Below are 15,590 nucleotides of genomic sequence, written 5' to 3'. Positions count from 1 at the left end.
CGGTTATGTCTGGGCAAAACTCGTTCATTTACACTTCCCTCATCATGAGGCCAGTGATCAAACACATCCCGGGTCTGTCCTATCACAATGAACGAATTAATGAGTTGGCTGTTGAACAGGATGCAGTCAATCCACATTCACGTGACAACTAAGCAAAATAAAGGGCTCATTTGGATTTACTTGTGTATTTATGAAGGAGACTGTATTTGGCTTTGAAATAATCTTTAAAACTCAATTATTAAACAAATGAGAAAACAACGATTTTGTCTGCATTATTTTAGTTGTCATTCAGTACTAGTTTTGAAGTTTTTCAAGTATCATCTGGAATAGGGTTGTAACAAACAACAACATAATATATGAATAAAATAGGCACAACTGATGTTTGAGCTGGACAAATTAAATCATGTTTTATTACTGGTCATTAAAACAATGGCACCTGAAATGTCCTCCAGTTTTGAATGACCATTAAATCAAATGCTGTCAAATCTGTTCTACCATGACTTCAAGTCGAAGGCTGGCCCTTGCCCTGCAGGGTTATGTAATTTAGAATGGATCCTTGACATGAATGGGTCAATTTAGAACTTTAAGACCATAAAAAAATGTAAATTGGGGATGCAGTACCAAGCTACAGACATGTTGGTAAAAGCAAGTTATGCACATCAATTTGCTTATTGAATCCTGGTTAGATCATTTTTCCAAAAGTCCAACATCGATTAGTTATTCGATTGAGTGCCCTCTTTTAGCCAAGCCAATGAGCTCCCAGTTACGTCAGGCATGATGCCACCATGTGTGAAGGGATTCCTCTATGTGCTCAAAAGCTATTATTCCATTCCTCTGCAGCCTGACAATGGAGACAAACCTATCTACAGTAAGTAGACACACAATCCGAGAAACCGGGCCTTTACTAAAACAACAATAGAGCTTGAGCGTGGGGTATGTAACGCTGAAGACGAGACCATTTGGTGCAGAGCAAAAATTTGCAGCTGACAAACAGGTTACAGAACTAACAGTTACTTGTGAGAAACTGGAGCTTCGGAGCAGTCGAAGCCCTAATCACCATCAGTGGCCTGTGTACAGTCAATTCAAGCAAGGTGACATTAATAGCCTACCACCAGGGAAGATACAGGTGATGGAGAAGTATTTTAGGCCTGTTCACAGCCCCTCTGAACCGGCGGAGATGAAGCTGCGGAAGCACCACCATCCTCTTCGCGAAGATTCAGAGTCACACAGGTAGGATACTTGTGCAGACTTAAAAATGATGATTATTGTTTGTGAAATATTGTAGGAGACAGTCAAGGATAAACCTTTCTGTGATGCTCTTATACATTGAGACGCTTTAGAGTGAGCACCACTCTAACAGTTTATATGCACTGCAGTCGACTTGCGACCAGGCCAGCATGTGCCCGACCGCTTGCCCAAAGTCAGCTGACACCCCCAAAGAGGACAAAATGGATGGTTGGATTGATGGATAAATGGAGGGATGGTGAAGTATGTTAAAGCTCAGTTAACAATGTGTTTGTGCCATAGGTATACGCTATTTGATGATGCTGATAGAAATTTGGAAAAAAAACAAGGGCACCACCACCATCGGCATGGTCACTACCTCCGAGGCAACCCTCGAACCGTCACCCATTATTATCATCATCAAATGCACCAACCTCCCCAAACTGATGAGGAGGAAATACTTGACCACAATACTCCTGTAACTCTGGCCCAAGCTTCTTCCTCCTCTCTCTCTTCATCCTCTTCCTCCATTTCTTCATCGTCCTGGTTCACGGAGGCAAGTGCAAACGATCCTTTCTGTCTCCGCCACACTGAGCGTCCGCAGCATTCTTTGTCCTGCTCCAATATTGCGGACGTACGCAGGGCTTTTCAGGAAGACGACAGCAGCGAGCCTATTATCCTTGCCACGGTCACACATGGCAGCAATGGCAGCGGTGTTGCTGTTCCCATACATGGCAGCACAAAACAGATAGGGAGGGGTGATTTTTCACCCCTTGACCGAAGTCATAGCAGAAGTGAGGAAGGCCTCCTGAAGGGTAATGAAGGCCACGATGGCAGGAAACAATCCAAGGCACCAAAGAGTGGGAGTCTATACAAGACTCTGAGTTTGAATCAAAGCCTGACTTTCAGTGACAAAGACCTCTCAGGAGATTCTAGGGGCCCAAAGAGAGCCGTGTCATCCAGCCAGCTTCCCAGCAAAGGAATCCTGAAGAACAAGGAACCTCAAGCCGACATACGCAAAGCTAAATCGATGGAGGTGATATCCCCGAGAGTTCCCAAACAAAAGAATGCCGGGCCCAGTGGTCAGGGTCAGAAAGAGATTGCGCAAGCTGAGATGGAGCAAGCGAGGGCAAATTTCGTGCAGGGAAAGTTGCAATTCTCAGCTTTCCTGGATGAGATAACAAAACAGGTGATAAGTCCGTCCTATCTCTCTATACTCGGGGTGAACAATAACAAAGTTACCGGCAAGCCCTGTGCACCAACTCAAACGCTTGATCCTGTCAAACCTGAACTCCCACCTAAGAAGCATAGGAAAAGTTCTGGTGAGGAGAGGGAACAGCATCCTAAACAGCATAGCAGACAGGACAAAGGTGTTCGCAGCATCTCTCGAGAAGATTCAGATGGCTCCAATCCGGACAGACTGATTTCATATGCGGCTAGGAAGTACCAGGGTAGCCCGCCGCCTCATCAGTTTGTCTCCTCTTCCGCTCGAAATGCTCACCATGGAAGAAGCCGTAAAGACAAGAGACTGTCACCCATTGGGGGCTCTCTGACAGAGGACAGATACGGCAGATGTGGTTCTCAACTAACCGACGGAACCAGCACCAGCCCTGAGTTGAGCCAGCCCAAATTGCGGCACCACTACAAGCAACAAAACCATTCCTTCTATAGCCCACACACCCAGCACTTCCCTCAGCCTCAGCACGTACAGACTGGTGCAATCCAACGTGGTCCAAACAGCTCAGCCCAGGGTGCAAGAATGGGCCTCGGGTCAGAGTCTTCATCCAGTAAATCAGACTCATCCAGGACCCGAGATACAGCCTCCACAGCGACCAGTCACAGCTCGGAGCAGAGCCGGCGTCACGATTCAATGCATGTGGGAAGCTCCAAAAAATGCAGAGTGAGTTTCTTTCAATTCTTTTGTAAAGTAACACAAAGTTGTAGTCTCATCATGACATGAATACGACAACTGCATTTACAGTTGGAGTTAGAGTTCAGTTCAAATCAGAATACTTTATACCTCTGTCTTATGCTCCTTTCTCAGGTGTGGCACTAATGTATCTGGGTCAATATGACCCAGAGGTGAGTTTAATTATACAAACATGTCATGAACGCTTTTTTCTGTGTGTAATCCTAGCTTCTACAATTACGTCATTGTCCTGCATTCTGGAGGTCTGATGCGTCATACTTTTCAGGAAAAAAAAAACAGATGCCACCTTGATGATTTGTTAGACTAATTATAAAATGGCAAGCTCGTAAGGTCATGAATGCCTCATAGGGAATTGGGTCGGGTTACGTGCAGGCTGTAAATGGACTTGCTGCTCTCCTGTTGCCGAGGCAAAGAAGCTGAGTCACTCCGAGGGCGGTGTCGAATACCACATACTACTCTGAGTCATACCACGGCAATGCAGCAAAGTGCAGTGCTTTGAGGGGAAACCTTTTAACTGATTATACGTTCAAACTGTGAGCAAAATATTGCTGTCCTTGCAATCACCACAATTTAGAAAATTGGATAAAAAAAAAGCCTTCCAAGAGTTTGAGTTGTTTGAGCTGACTATAATTTAACAAAATATGCATGCCGATGTTACATGATTGCGTAAGATTGTGGAAACATTCTGCCCGGAAGAAAAGAACTAATTGATCTGTATAGAGTCAATTACCAGGGGCAGCTTTGCCACAATCAATACAGAAAATGTCATGTCTCTCGTGATGAAGCATTGACCCCAACAATGTGCAATGCTCTCGTTGTATGCTCAACGAGGTTACATCAGAACAAAATTGATAGCTGGCAGGTTTTCATTATTCTCTTGTGGTTTTACCCTTTAGTTTATTTGTTGAATGTTTTTGAATCAGTCCTGGCTGCAATTTATCTGTATTCAAACATTCTTATCGATATTTGAAAGAAATATAGCAAATGTATTTAATATTTTCTTCACCATTGCATTTCTATAGGACAGACCGTGTGATGCTGAGCAGCTTCAGTAAGTATTCTTCTCTTTTTATGTTGTGATAAATACACAAAGATATACGCCAAAATCAAACACATCTGTAAAATTCCATCTTTTGTTTTGTGTGTTCAGAGTGCTACAGGAGGAGAATACTGATCTTCACCAGAATTTGCTGCAGACAGTGGTCTGCATTGAAAGTCTGGAGTCAGAGTTGCAGAGGACCAGGGATGAGCTCAGCATTGTCAAAGACAAATATAAAAGGTTTGGAATATTAAACCAACAAATGTTTATAACGTGGAGGATTATATCAATGCGTACCCAGTGAAGTGTCGGGTGAGTGCCAATTTCTTATGTCACGCTCAATGCCTGTCACACGTGAAGCAATGTGATCCTCACGACTGCAGAGCAGTAAGTACTCTGGCCTCACGTTGATTCCATGAATAGTCATAGCACCTCGTGTCCCCCATGGTGATCAATCAACATTTTGTCATCCTGTGACTGGACATAACAGTTACTATTGATTCATTGATCCATGGAACACAGTGGATAATTGTACAAAGCATTTGCCCCAATGCATTTTGTTTTATGTTTGGAGCCGATTGTGACATTTTTGTGACCCTGATGAGTCAAATCAGTATTTCTTTGACCACAGTCCTTTCTTTGTTTTTGTTTTCCAAACAAGTATCTGTACCTCTACTTAGAGACTACAGAGCATGAGCACTTCTGCCAACTGCTTTGCCCTTTGCTAACTTCATGCACAATCTATTACGTCACTTCACACCCATGAGCGACTGTCTAACTATAGTGAACCTCGGCCAGACAATATAATGTTAAATATATTTATTAATATACAATTAAAACATGTTTCACTAACAGCCTGGAGCAAAATGGCTGTCTGCTCACACTGAGCACAAGCGTTTGAGTATATTTAACATTCTTCTTTGAGACAATTGGGGTATTAGGACTGACCCAACAACTGTGCTTGTGTGCAAAATCTAAGATGGGGGGGCATAGGAGTGTCAAATAAAAATGGTTTCTTGATTGTTTCTGATTTGCAGCCTACTGGAGACACACACTGGCACCAGGCAGGCTAATAATCTGCTGGGGGAGCATTTGCACATTGCGGTGAGAAAACCTGCAAGGCAAGAATAACACAAGGGACCCTTTTCTTGCTTTTTGAAACGCTCCTTTGTCAACCGAAGCGGCTGTTCCCTTCTGAATGTGTCTCTCTCCCTTCCACCTGTCCCTCTGTGCACAGTCGGAGAGTATGAGCAGCAGTGAGAGGAAGTACCTTCTCAATCGCGTGTCTCAGCTGAGCTCTGAGTTGGAGGACGCGCACAGGACAGTTGCTGCGCTGGGGAACATTAATGTGAGCATGCCTCCCTCTAGTGGACAATGAGCAAACAAGCACGCATTCTTAACGAGAGTTGCATAAAAAGATCCATGCTCCGTTTTGATCAACATATCCCACACTGTCAAACATTATGTTTAGAGGTCAGATGTTTGCTCCTGATTATTCACTTTAAATACACTTAAATTAAAAAGATTAGCCTATTTTCTTAAAAACAACAACATAGTGCTTTAAGTAGAGGGACTAGGTCTGGAGTTAGGGTTAGGGCTAGGGTTGGGGCTAGGGTTGGGGTTAGGGCTGGGGCTAGGGTTGGGGCTAGGGTTAGGGTTAGGGCTAAGGTTGGGGCTAGGGCTGGAGTTAGGGTTAGGGCTAGTGTTGGGCCTAGGGTTAGGGTTAGGTCTGGGGTTAGGGCTGGGGTTAGGGCTAGGGTACCTAACCCTAACCCAGTACCGGTCCGCGGCCCGGTGGTTGGGGACATTAAAGGACATTTCCTCTTCCTCCATTTTCAATGCATGTCTCACTTTCAGCTGCCGTGTCTGATCAAAGATTTACTGGAGAAGCACTTGAACTCAGATGAGACCGTGCAGAAGATTGAAACACCTTCTTCTATTGGCAACCATATAACCAGCTCCACACCGGCACTCAAGCCACCTCACCTTCCTAAATTGGAGGGAGCGGCACACAGCTGGTTAACAATGTCGGACACTGCTACAGCCTTTGTTCCCTTCAAACAGGAAGTGCCCAAAACAGGTCAAATCTCCCCCCAAGGCGTTCCCCCGTCCAGCAACAGCCCACCTTTTTCAGTGGAGGACATGAGCACCGCCATCTATGAGAAGATTGTAGCCGATTACACTGCCAAACCTCAAAGGAATCTACAGCAGTCCTCCCAGGGTGTAAAATACACTGACATCCCTCTTAAGCCTCAGCAGCTCCACCATGCTGACCGCATGGCTGAAAAGGGAGAGGTATTGGTGACGCTTTTGGAGCAGAATGCTGCAAATGTGACCTCCATGTCTGCCCAGCAGATCCTAGATGAGTTTATGCAGCAGCTGCACACCCATGAGAGGGTTGGTGAAGGGAAGGAGCACGAGTAGTTGGCAGTGGGAGCCGAGCCAAAGAGGCATAGGGCCAGAGCGACGGCAAGACACGATGATGGGAATTTAACGTCACTGCCTGAAACAAAGCAGCTGAGCATTTGTGTTCATCTGTCTTGGAAATGCCAGTGGATTATATTGCAAGATTGTTTGTATTGATTTATATTGTATTACTTGCCTTGTGTTTTATTAGTTCTTATAATTGACCAGAATGAGACAAGGTTTAACTCAGTTATTTCACTGCACACAGGGATTGACTTTCACCTCAAGTAACTTTTCAATAAATATACTAATATTACTCAAAACGTCTAAAATAATGAATGGTATTTGCGAATAATCTATATTTTAAATAATGCAATGCAGGCATGAATAATAATAATAATAATATGTATATTTTAGGATAGTTATTTCTTGTTTTTTGGGATGTAGAGTAGTGGAAAAAACACTGGTAATTAATGAAATGGAAATGTAACATTGATTTTATTTTTTGTTTATGTCGATTATAAATTTTATTGGGAAAAGTCAAGAAAATGATTCCAATTTAAGAAAAAACCCTCTTGTTATGACGATTAAAACGAGCTGACGGTATGAGTAAAACAATCTGTGGATGGAAAAAAAAACCCCAGGCTTCTTGCTCTGGCCTGGCTTGAGCTTCAGAAGCTTTGCTGAAACCTGCAGAATAGCCATTTCTGGAAAATCCTTCATTTTGCTATCAACTGGACATGGCGAACAGAAGCAGCGTGATGAAGCAGCAAAATTGAAAAGGAAGGAATTGGATAGATTCTTAGATAAAATATTGTTAGTGTTAGTGTAACACTTGATCCCAAATGAGATACTTTTCTGGGGTAATGAGGTAAGCATGACGCCAAGGTGGTGAGCATGCCTGCGAGTGCACGAGTCACCAATCACACCTTTTGTCTCTGAGTAGTTGTTTTTCCTCATGCATGGTAATTTCTTGCAAACAAAATGAGAGGCACAACATCCATAGAGAAGAAGAAAGCTAATATTTAACACAGATGATTTTATTCATGTACTACTGATAGTAGTATACTGCCATTTTTAAGAAATATGACTAAAAGTGATTTTATGCAATAACGTGTAAATACAATACTGTGTCGGTGTAAGTTATTTGGATTTTGGAAAAATGATGTTATTTCAATAATAAATAGTAAACTGACATTTTTAAGAAATATGACTAAAAGTGATTTTATGCAATAATGTGTAAATACAATATTATGTCGGTGTAAATTATTTGTTTTTTGAAAAAATGATGTTATTTCAATCTGCATACCCCAGTCCTAATTTGTCATCATCAATACTCATTGCATGTCACTTCAGAATGTACCATGGTATTTCTGCTTTAATAACAAAACTACTGTAACCATGCCATTGCTTATACTCTGTGCACAAATTTGTAGTTCGGCCTTTCCAAAACTTTTCCTGTTGATGTCTTATAAGGGTAGGATTTTGAATCAAATCATCCCTATTTCATTATGCATAATTCATATTAATAAAAGTGTGTGATATTACTTTTAGAGTCATTTCTTTCCTGTTTGGGCAGTGATGAAAAGCGTTTGGCAACCACCTGACTCCAATGCATTTGCAACTATATTTGTCCTGTGCAGAGTCACGGGACGTCGTCTTACAAAAGCAAGCACAGCTCCAGAATTTCCAGGGGAGCTTGAGCAATACACACCATATATGTATTTTTTAGTATAAATATATTCTAGAAACAAATCAAATAAAATGCCGGAGGTGTTTTGCTGAAGATACACAGATTTCTGATGGGGCTGTTACAATCCCAGCTCCGGGGTGGTGCCATCCCATAATTTAGATTTAGCCAAATTTACATGATTAGAGCATCTGTGAAGGCCGGCTTCTCTGTGCTGCCTCACACTAATAGAATCTGTCATACATGCTTATCATAACAATCTAATCCAACTGATCCTCCTCCACTATCTAGGTGCTCTCTAACTTGCATCCTAAACACAATGAGGTCTGCAGGCTCTCTAATGCATAGCGTCATTATTTGTAGCATTATGCTGTATAACATAATTACTGATTTGACAATATAGCCCCTTACAAGTCCCATTTTTATATGACACTCCCTGCGTTACTTTAGTTTGTCTTTTTCACCATTTTGAATCCATATGATAAAGCATCCACACACCCATCCATTATTTGATACCGCTTTTGCCCATTTAAAAGCCTTTGACATATCTTAACCAATATTTATGATGGAAGAGGCAGTGCATTTTCAGATTTTATCTTGAAATAATCTTAATTAGCACTTTTCAACGGACCACTTGAACGTGGGCACTGGAAAATAGGCAGTCAAGTGGTGGGATCCAAAATGATTGTCCCAGGGGCCACAAATGCAGAGTCCACCCTGCACATGACACATTTTCAATAAGCAGGTTGTCCTCAGGTTTCTTGAGCACCCACAGTGCATGAGATAAATGTCAGGTGACTAAAGCTGTCATAATATTCCAATCGTCCCTCCCTTTCAAAGTGTCCATCAAAACAACTTTGCTGATCAGACACTGGCCTGCTTTCCCATTGGCCCCTGGATTCTAATAGGATCCTGGAGACTCTGATGGGGGGATTAGGGTTCCAAAGTTTCCACTTTGCCCAGTCTCTGTCCTCCAACCATGGGTATGGCGATTTAAGTGGGGGCACCGCGCATGCAGAAACCCACCAAGGCGCCATCTGACTACAAGATCACATCAAGAGGAGGGAATCTTTGATTCCAACTTGCAGGCGAGGCGGGTCGACCGCAGCGTGACCAATTCTTGAGCGGAATACGTCTTATCTCCAGGAAAAGGAAGAACTATTTTCCTAATTATCAAATCTCTACACCATTTCAACATCTCGGATTATACACCGAACATTTTCCACCCCAGAAATTCATTATCAAAGTGAATTTGTGCTTTTGGATTATCGACTCAGATTGACTGTCCTCTAGCATCCTGGGGATCTATCTGCTGATCCTTTCCACCAGGAACAACTTAGATGAGCTCAACCTACTAATAACTCACCAGCGTAGTCCTGCTTTGACCGCTGGATTACAAAACAACCTCTGAGGGTTTTCCTTTTTTGTGCAACGGGTCACCTCTGGATTCTCCTCTGTTCACCCTTAACTTCAGTTGTTGGTCATCTTTCAGCTTGTGTGTGAAGTCGAGCGGTGTGCGGTAAGGAGCCATGGTGCTGCTGAAGATGAAGTTCACCCAGCAGAGACGAGTGCGTCTGGCCCAGGGGCTGTGGCTCTTGTCATGGATGGCTGTGCTGTGCGGGTCCTTTGTCTTTTCGCTGGGGGTCTACCTTAAGATAGAGCTGCTCCGTAGGGCTGAGGTAAAGCTGGACTGAAAAAAACTAAGCATTGTGACTGTTTGACAACATGTACTTTGTCATTTCTACAATCTGAAAACATTGTGTTTAGAATCTATCTACCTGAAATACTGAAACTAATATTATGAAGATGGTGACCTCTAAAACCCAAGCCGTCCACACCGATGTCCTATGGACTGACATAGATTGCAGGCATCAATATGCAGCTGACAGCACAGGACGGCTGCAGGCCATCGTGTGCCCTCTGCTACATTATTGATCACCAGTGTGAGCAGGGCCGCCGTAATCTCTTAGTCGTGAAGCAAAGTGTTATTGATTTGTGGCGGCGATGCTTGAGAAGGAGCATTGAGTGACGCACAAAGAATGCTGCATGAGAACAACACTTTCTTCGAGAGTCTAAAACCTTGCCGCTTATAAGAATATTGATTCACATTGTGATTCGCAAGTTGTACTTGTCTAAATCATTCCAATTTGATGTTGTTCAATAAGGCATGGGTAGGCAACTCCGGTCCTTGAGGGCCTCTGTCCTGCATGTTTTCTAGGTCTCCCTGTTGCAACACCCTGATTCAAATGGTCAGATAATTAGCAAGGTCTGCAGAAGCTGGATAACAATCCTGATCATTTGAATTAGGTGTATTGTGACAGGGAGACATGGAAAACATTGGCTTTCGAGGACCGGAGTTGGCTACCTATGCAATAGGGACTACTCAAAGGGGGAAAACATAAAAAGGGTTCGTTTATGTACTGTATGATGTAAAACGTATGAATAGTTCACTTTGCAGAATACGGATGAGCTTCTGGTCACTAGATGATTGAAACCACCAAACTATGGGAATATGCAATTGCAGTCCAAATGAACCTCTAAAGATACGTATGTAGTAGCAATGTAAGATGTCTATGTTTTTTCCTTGTCCAGGTGATGGATAACGCAGAGATCCACGTGGTGCCCAACATTCTGATGCTGGTGGGCCTGGCTTCCATCATCACAAACTGGATAGCCGGCCGAGTGTGCCAGGACTCTATGGACCCGAACCGCTTCCCACGCTGGAGGGTTTTCCTCCTGGGCTGGTACGCTATGGCTGCGCTCATCTGTTGCCTGCTTGTCACTGTGGTGGTGCTCAGCTACGCTCTGCAGGGACGCCTGGAAGAGTCTCTGAAGGTGGGCTCATGTTTGAGAGTTTTTTTTTTTTTTTTTTGAAATACTGAGAAAGGGCTCTCATTTTAAATCTTGGAGTTTCATGGCTCAGATTGGGTCGTAATATTTTAATTTCCCAGCATGCTTTGTTACAGTTACAAGTATCACTTCTGATGCTGTTATGCTTCTCTAATGTGTTATTTTCTACAGACAGGGTGTAATATAAATATAGTGGTGTTACATTTCAACTTTTGGTATTAAGGTATTGCAATTTGATTACAAACTTTGTAACAATTTAAAAGAATGGACTGCCTGGAGCAATTAACGTGTTATTTAGTAGGAGAAGAGGCTATACAATGTCACAAACTTGATTTGCTGATTTCAAAACGCATATGCATAAAGCAGCCCAGTCCATCGGGAAATCGTCCAATTGTCCAGGTTATCCACCCCGAGCCCAATGATGATAACCCAAGATTCGACACGGACTGAATGGGCACAATCTCAAAACAAGTAATGGGCTCCAAATATGATCAGGAATATTCAATTGACACTTTCAGAGGGCCATTGCACACAAAATACTGACGCACTATATCTTAATCTCTCTGTGTTGTATAGCTGTATTGTATTTTTAGAGGTGCAACACTTAATCCATCACTAATAGATTATCAAATTATTCATTAATTATTTTTGATAAAGAATGAATCATTTAGATAGCATTTTAAATTAAAATCTTACAAATGCTCAAAAAATACCATCTGATATCTGCAGTCCTCTATGAAAGCAGACTGATTATATTGGTGTTGAATCAAAATAAATCCATTTGTTCTTACTTTGGAAAATATCAATCATTATTCTTGCATATATTCTGATGCATTACAGACCAAACCAGTAACTGAATTATAAATAATTTTTAATCTAATTGCAATAGTGCCTCGTTTTTAAATAACGTGACGGAAGTCAGAACGTTTTTAAAAAATCATTGATTAAGCGACAAAATAATTGATCGCAGAATTAATAAATTAATTAATAATTAATCTTTGATGTCATCGTAAAACAACACTCTGCGTGGTTTAAAAAAAAAAAGGCCACAAACTTTAAAATGGTGGGATTGACCTTTCGGAAAGTCATTACAAAGATGAAAAAGTACCCATCCTTTATGGTTGTGTCTCCCTCATCTCAGGTTGGTTTGAGGAATGGGATCCGTTTCTACAAGGACACCGACGTTCCAGGCCGCTGTTTCCAAAAAGAAACCATCGATCGTCTGCAGATGGAGTTTCGTTGCTGTGGAAACACCAACTTCAGGGATTGGTTTGAGGTGCAGTGGGTCAGCAGCAGATACCTGGACTATACCTCCAAGGATATCAAGGAGTGAGTACATGATGATACAGTTATGTGGACAGATAAAAGAAATACAGATAAGATCCTTATCTGCATGAGTGGAGAGGAAGCAGCATCCAAAAGGGCAGAAAAGATGATGAGTGCGCAGGAGAGGGCTATTTGAAATATTCAATCAATTTAATGATAAAGGGAAGGATTGTCAGGAAGCGATCTTGTGGGTGCGCATGATTTTGTTGGATAAAAACAGGTGAATAGTTTTGCTCAAATCATATTCCACAAATGCAATATTAATTAGGCTCGTGGGGGCGCATAGAATATATTATTATGAAGATTTTTTTTTACTCAACTTGCCCTTAAATAAAAGTAAATAATTGCTGTCCGCTATGGGCATTATTACCAGCATCGTCTTTCTTCAAATGGAAGTGAAAGTAGTGGATGGTTGCAAGATAGATATCTACACTTAAATTACGTAAAACAATCCTCCCTTACCTGTCTTCTTCTTTCATTCCACTTCTGATCTTTTCCCTCTTCCCTCAATCTCTAGTCGCATCCGCAGCAACATAGACGGGCGCTATTTGTTGGACGGTGTCCCGTTCAGCTGCTGTAACCCCGCGTCCCCTCGGCCCTGCCTGCAGTACCACCTGACAGACAACAACGCTCACTACAGCTATGAGTTCCAGAATGAGGAGCTCAACCTGTACAATCGTGGCTGCAGGCAGGCTCTGATCGACTACTACATGGACCTGATGAATTCAACTGGTCCTGGCGTGCTATCGGTCATCTTTATACAGGTGGATCACACTGTCACTACATAGTTGGCAATTGCTAAGGATTGTAGAATCACACAAATATTGCAGAAACTGATTTGGAGCACGTTTCAAACTTCAGTGTAGTGAAAATCATAATGAAATAATAATGTGATCATGTTTGATTTTCATGAGATTGAGCATCAATTAACCGAAATATATTTGTTATTGGACCCCAGAATGTCCAGGTGAACTGCTTAAAATCCAAACAATTTATAATATTCTGGTTTCCTCATTTTAGCAATCTGCAAGAGGCAAAATAATGTAAAAAGCCCAAGTGAGTTGCTGTACAGTGTACACAATGAACTTAAGTTTGTGCATGATGGTGAAGTAGACAGAAGAGTCAAGAATTGTTAATGGAACAAATAAAAACCCTAAAATAGGTCACAGGCCCACAGCACTCATCTTAATACAGGGCTTGGCAATGTCATAATAACATTACAATTGTTGATTTTATTAATATTGCCATCATAATGTAATGGTAGCACTTAATGGAAAGCTTCACTGACCAACGAGCAAAAACTAGCATTAGTCATCACAGAAGGGATTTACATTCAAATAAAGAAATGTCACACAATGACATGGAATATATTAATAATAATAGGTTTATATTCTTCTTAATGTGTGAAAAAAAGTTCATCACTTTCTATTTCGACTCGTAATGTTCAAGTATATCTCCATGTGTGCACCACACTGCCTACGAGAGTTCAAGGCTTGGACAGCATGAATTTCTTATTTTTTCTTATTTAACATTATTTTATTTGTTTTGGAATGATTTTGAATGCTGAGTTTTGGTAGATGAAAAAAAGCTACATATTTTAAATCAGTCAAAAAGTATTGCTTTCACATATTTTTCCCAAATCATCCAAATCTATTACAAACATGGATTGTTGTTTGCTTTTGTAGTAATACGTCTATTAGCATCCATGTTTGGTGTTACATATCTCACTGTTCCTATCCCGTCTGCCTCACCGCGTACAGATGTCAGTCCTATTGAGCCTGCGCTACCTGCAGACTTCGGTGGAAGGGGCAATGGCTCAAGAGCAGCCGGAGGGTGACAGCGAGGGTTTTCTGCTGGAGAAGGGAGTGAAGGAGACTTTGGAGGAAGCCAAAGTGAAAATCCTACTAATGCTGAAATATGGCCAGGTCGACCCCAGTGCAGCCGAAGGCTCCGCCGACGGAGAAAAGGCCCCGCCAACATCTAGCTAGAGATTGATTGGATAAAATCTGAAGCAGAATAATGCTGGAAGTTGGGTGCTCACCTTTACTTTACTGTACTTGGTTGGGTGTGATTTGGCTGGTGGGCGGTAGAACACCTTTTTCAAACATTAGGTTAACACAGCCAAAACAGCCAAAATAACATAAATGGAAGGATCTCATGAATGTGTGACCATCTACCAGAGCTTCTGTTCAACAGATGTGTAGTACTTTTTGTGCTTACTGTATTTACAAGTTTAGTCAACATTTTGACCTTAATTTGAATTTCAAGTTCATCCAGCGTGCACTGTATTAACACAATTCAATAAAACTTAATTCATATAGCGGATTAATCATCTCACAGCATTCAAGTTTTTACAGAACCACAATTGGATGCTTTGGATATGATTTTAAAGTTGCAATACACATGTAGCCAAATAAAGGTAAATATTTTTAATTGCTTTGTAGTGTCTGCTTGTATTTGTACAAGAAATAGGAAATAAACCAACTGTGAGTTATCTGAGTGCAGCTGGATAAAGTTTGTGTGTGTGTGCGTGTGTGAGAGAGACTTTGCTGCCCTACATGAAGCTGTCATCTTGTCTATGCAGCTCAGAAACAATTGGATAATCCCAGGTGTACTTTATCCAAGAAATGCTGCACAGGCACTATCTGCACACATAGCAACATATTTTGCAACACAGCAACTACAAGTGCTGGGTGTTTTTTTTTTTTTTCCTTACACAAAGCAAAGCAGATTATGCATAGATCACAGTGGTCAATCTTATAATTCCTGATTTTCTAAATGTGTGCCCATAAAATGACAAGTCACTTCTAAAATAAAACTAACTTGCATACTTGTATGGATTACTGACAACAAGGGAAACAATCAAGGAAAATAAGTCAATAAGCATAACTTGGAGCCAAAAATGTATTAAAGCTATTTTAGGAAGTAAGGCTCAAAGGTAAATGACAATGTTAGAATTATTAATTCAATCACATGTTATTAAATAAATGTATACTTTATTAAATACATAAAGGGCATTATTACAAATACTATGATTCAATGACAATCATAATGTGCATCTGATAGAGCAAGTAATCGTATTGTTATCTTAAAAGGGAGAATGGGTTCTCTTTTTTGAATAAAAA

The 15,590-nt window shown here is 41.4% G+C and overlaps 2 protein-coding genes across 2 annotated transcripts; both read left to right on the top strand.

Annotated features, from left to right (window-relative positions):
• The first annotated feature begins 1,528 nt into the window (after positions 1–1,528).
• On the top strand, positions 1,529–8,132 carry si:ch211-276i12.4 (uncharacterized). Its single transcript, XM_061273542.1, has 6 exons — positions 1,529–3,124; positions 4,177–4,205; positions 4,305–4,433; positions 5,231–5,297; positions 5,431–5,541; positions 6,051–8,132. Exons 1-6 carry the CDS (start codon positions 1,649–1,651, stop codon positions 6,615–6,617), a joined length of 2,379 nt encoding a protein of 792 aa, XP_061129526.1. The 5' UTR covers positions 1,529–1,648; the 3' UTR covers positions 6,618–8,132.
• Positions 8,133–9,302: 1,170 nt separating this feature from the next.
• On the top strand, positions 9,303–14,964 carry rom1b (retinal outer segment membrane protein 1b). Its single transcript, XM_061273554.1, has 5 exons — positions 9,303–9,968; positions 10,882–11,124; positions 12,281–12,468; positions 12,983–13,229; positions 14,226–14,964. Exons 1-5 carry the CDS (start codon positions 9,819–9,821, stop codon positions 14,451–14,453), a joined length of 1,056 nt encoding a protein of 351 aa, XP_061129538.1. The 5' UTR covers positions 9,303–9,818; the 3' UTR covers positions 14,454–14,964.
• The last annotated feature ends 626 nt before the right edge of the window (positions 14,965–15,590 follow it).

The sequence above is a fragment of the Syngnathus typhle genome, linkage group LG1, assembly GCF_033458585.1.
Source record: "Syngnathus typhle isolate RoL2023-S1 ecotype Sweden linkage group LG1, RoL_Styp_1.0, whole genome shotgun sequence".
NCBI classification, from domain to species: domain Eukaryota; kingdom Metazoa; phylum Chordata; class Actinopteri; order Syngnathiformes; family Syngnathidae; genus Syngnathus; species Syngnathus typhle.
This window is presented reverse-complemented; position numbering and strand designations above follow the sequence as displayed.

Coding starts and splice junctions, on each gene's coding strand:
- si:ch211-276i12.4 (XM_061273542.1), top strand. CDS start 1,649: ATGCACCAACCTCCCCAAACTGATGAGGAGGAAATACTTGACCACAAT. Junction 4,206..4,304: donor TGTGATGCTGAGCAGCTTCA/GTAAGTATTCTT, acceptor TTGTGTGTTCAG/AGTGCTACAGGAGGAGAATA. Junction 4,434..5,230: donor GTCAAAGACAAATATAAAAG/GTTTGGAATATT, acceptor TCTGATTTGCAG/CCTACTGGAGACACACACTG.
- rom1b (XM_061273554.1), top strand. CDS start 9,819: ATGGTGCTGCTGAAGATGAAGTTCACCCAGCAGAGACGAGTGCGTCTG. Junction 9,969..10,881: donor AGCTGCTCCGTAGGGCTGAG/GTAAAGCTGGAC, acceptor TTCCTTGTCCAG/GTGATGGATAACGCAGAGAT. Junction 11,125..12,280: donor GCCTGGAAGAGTCTCTGAAG/GTGGGCTCATGT, acceptor CCCTCATCTCAG/GTTGGTTTGAGGAATGGGAT.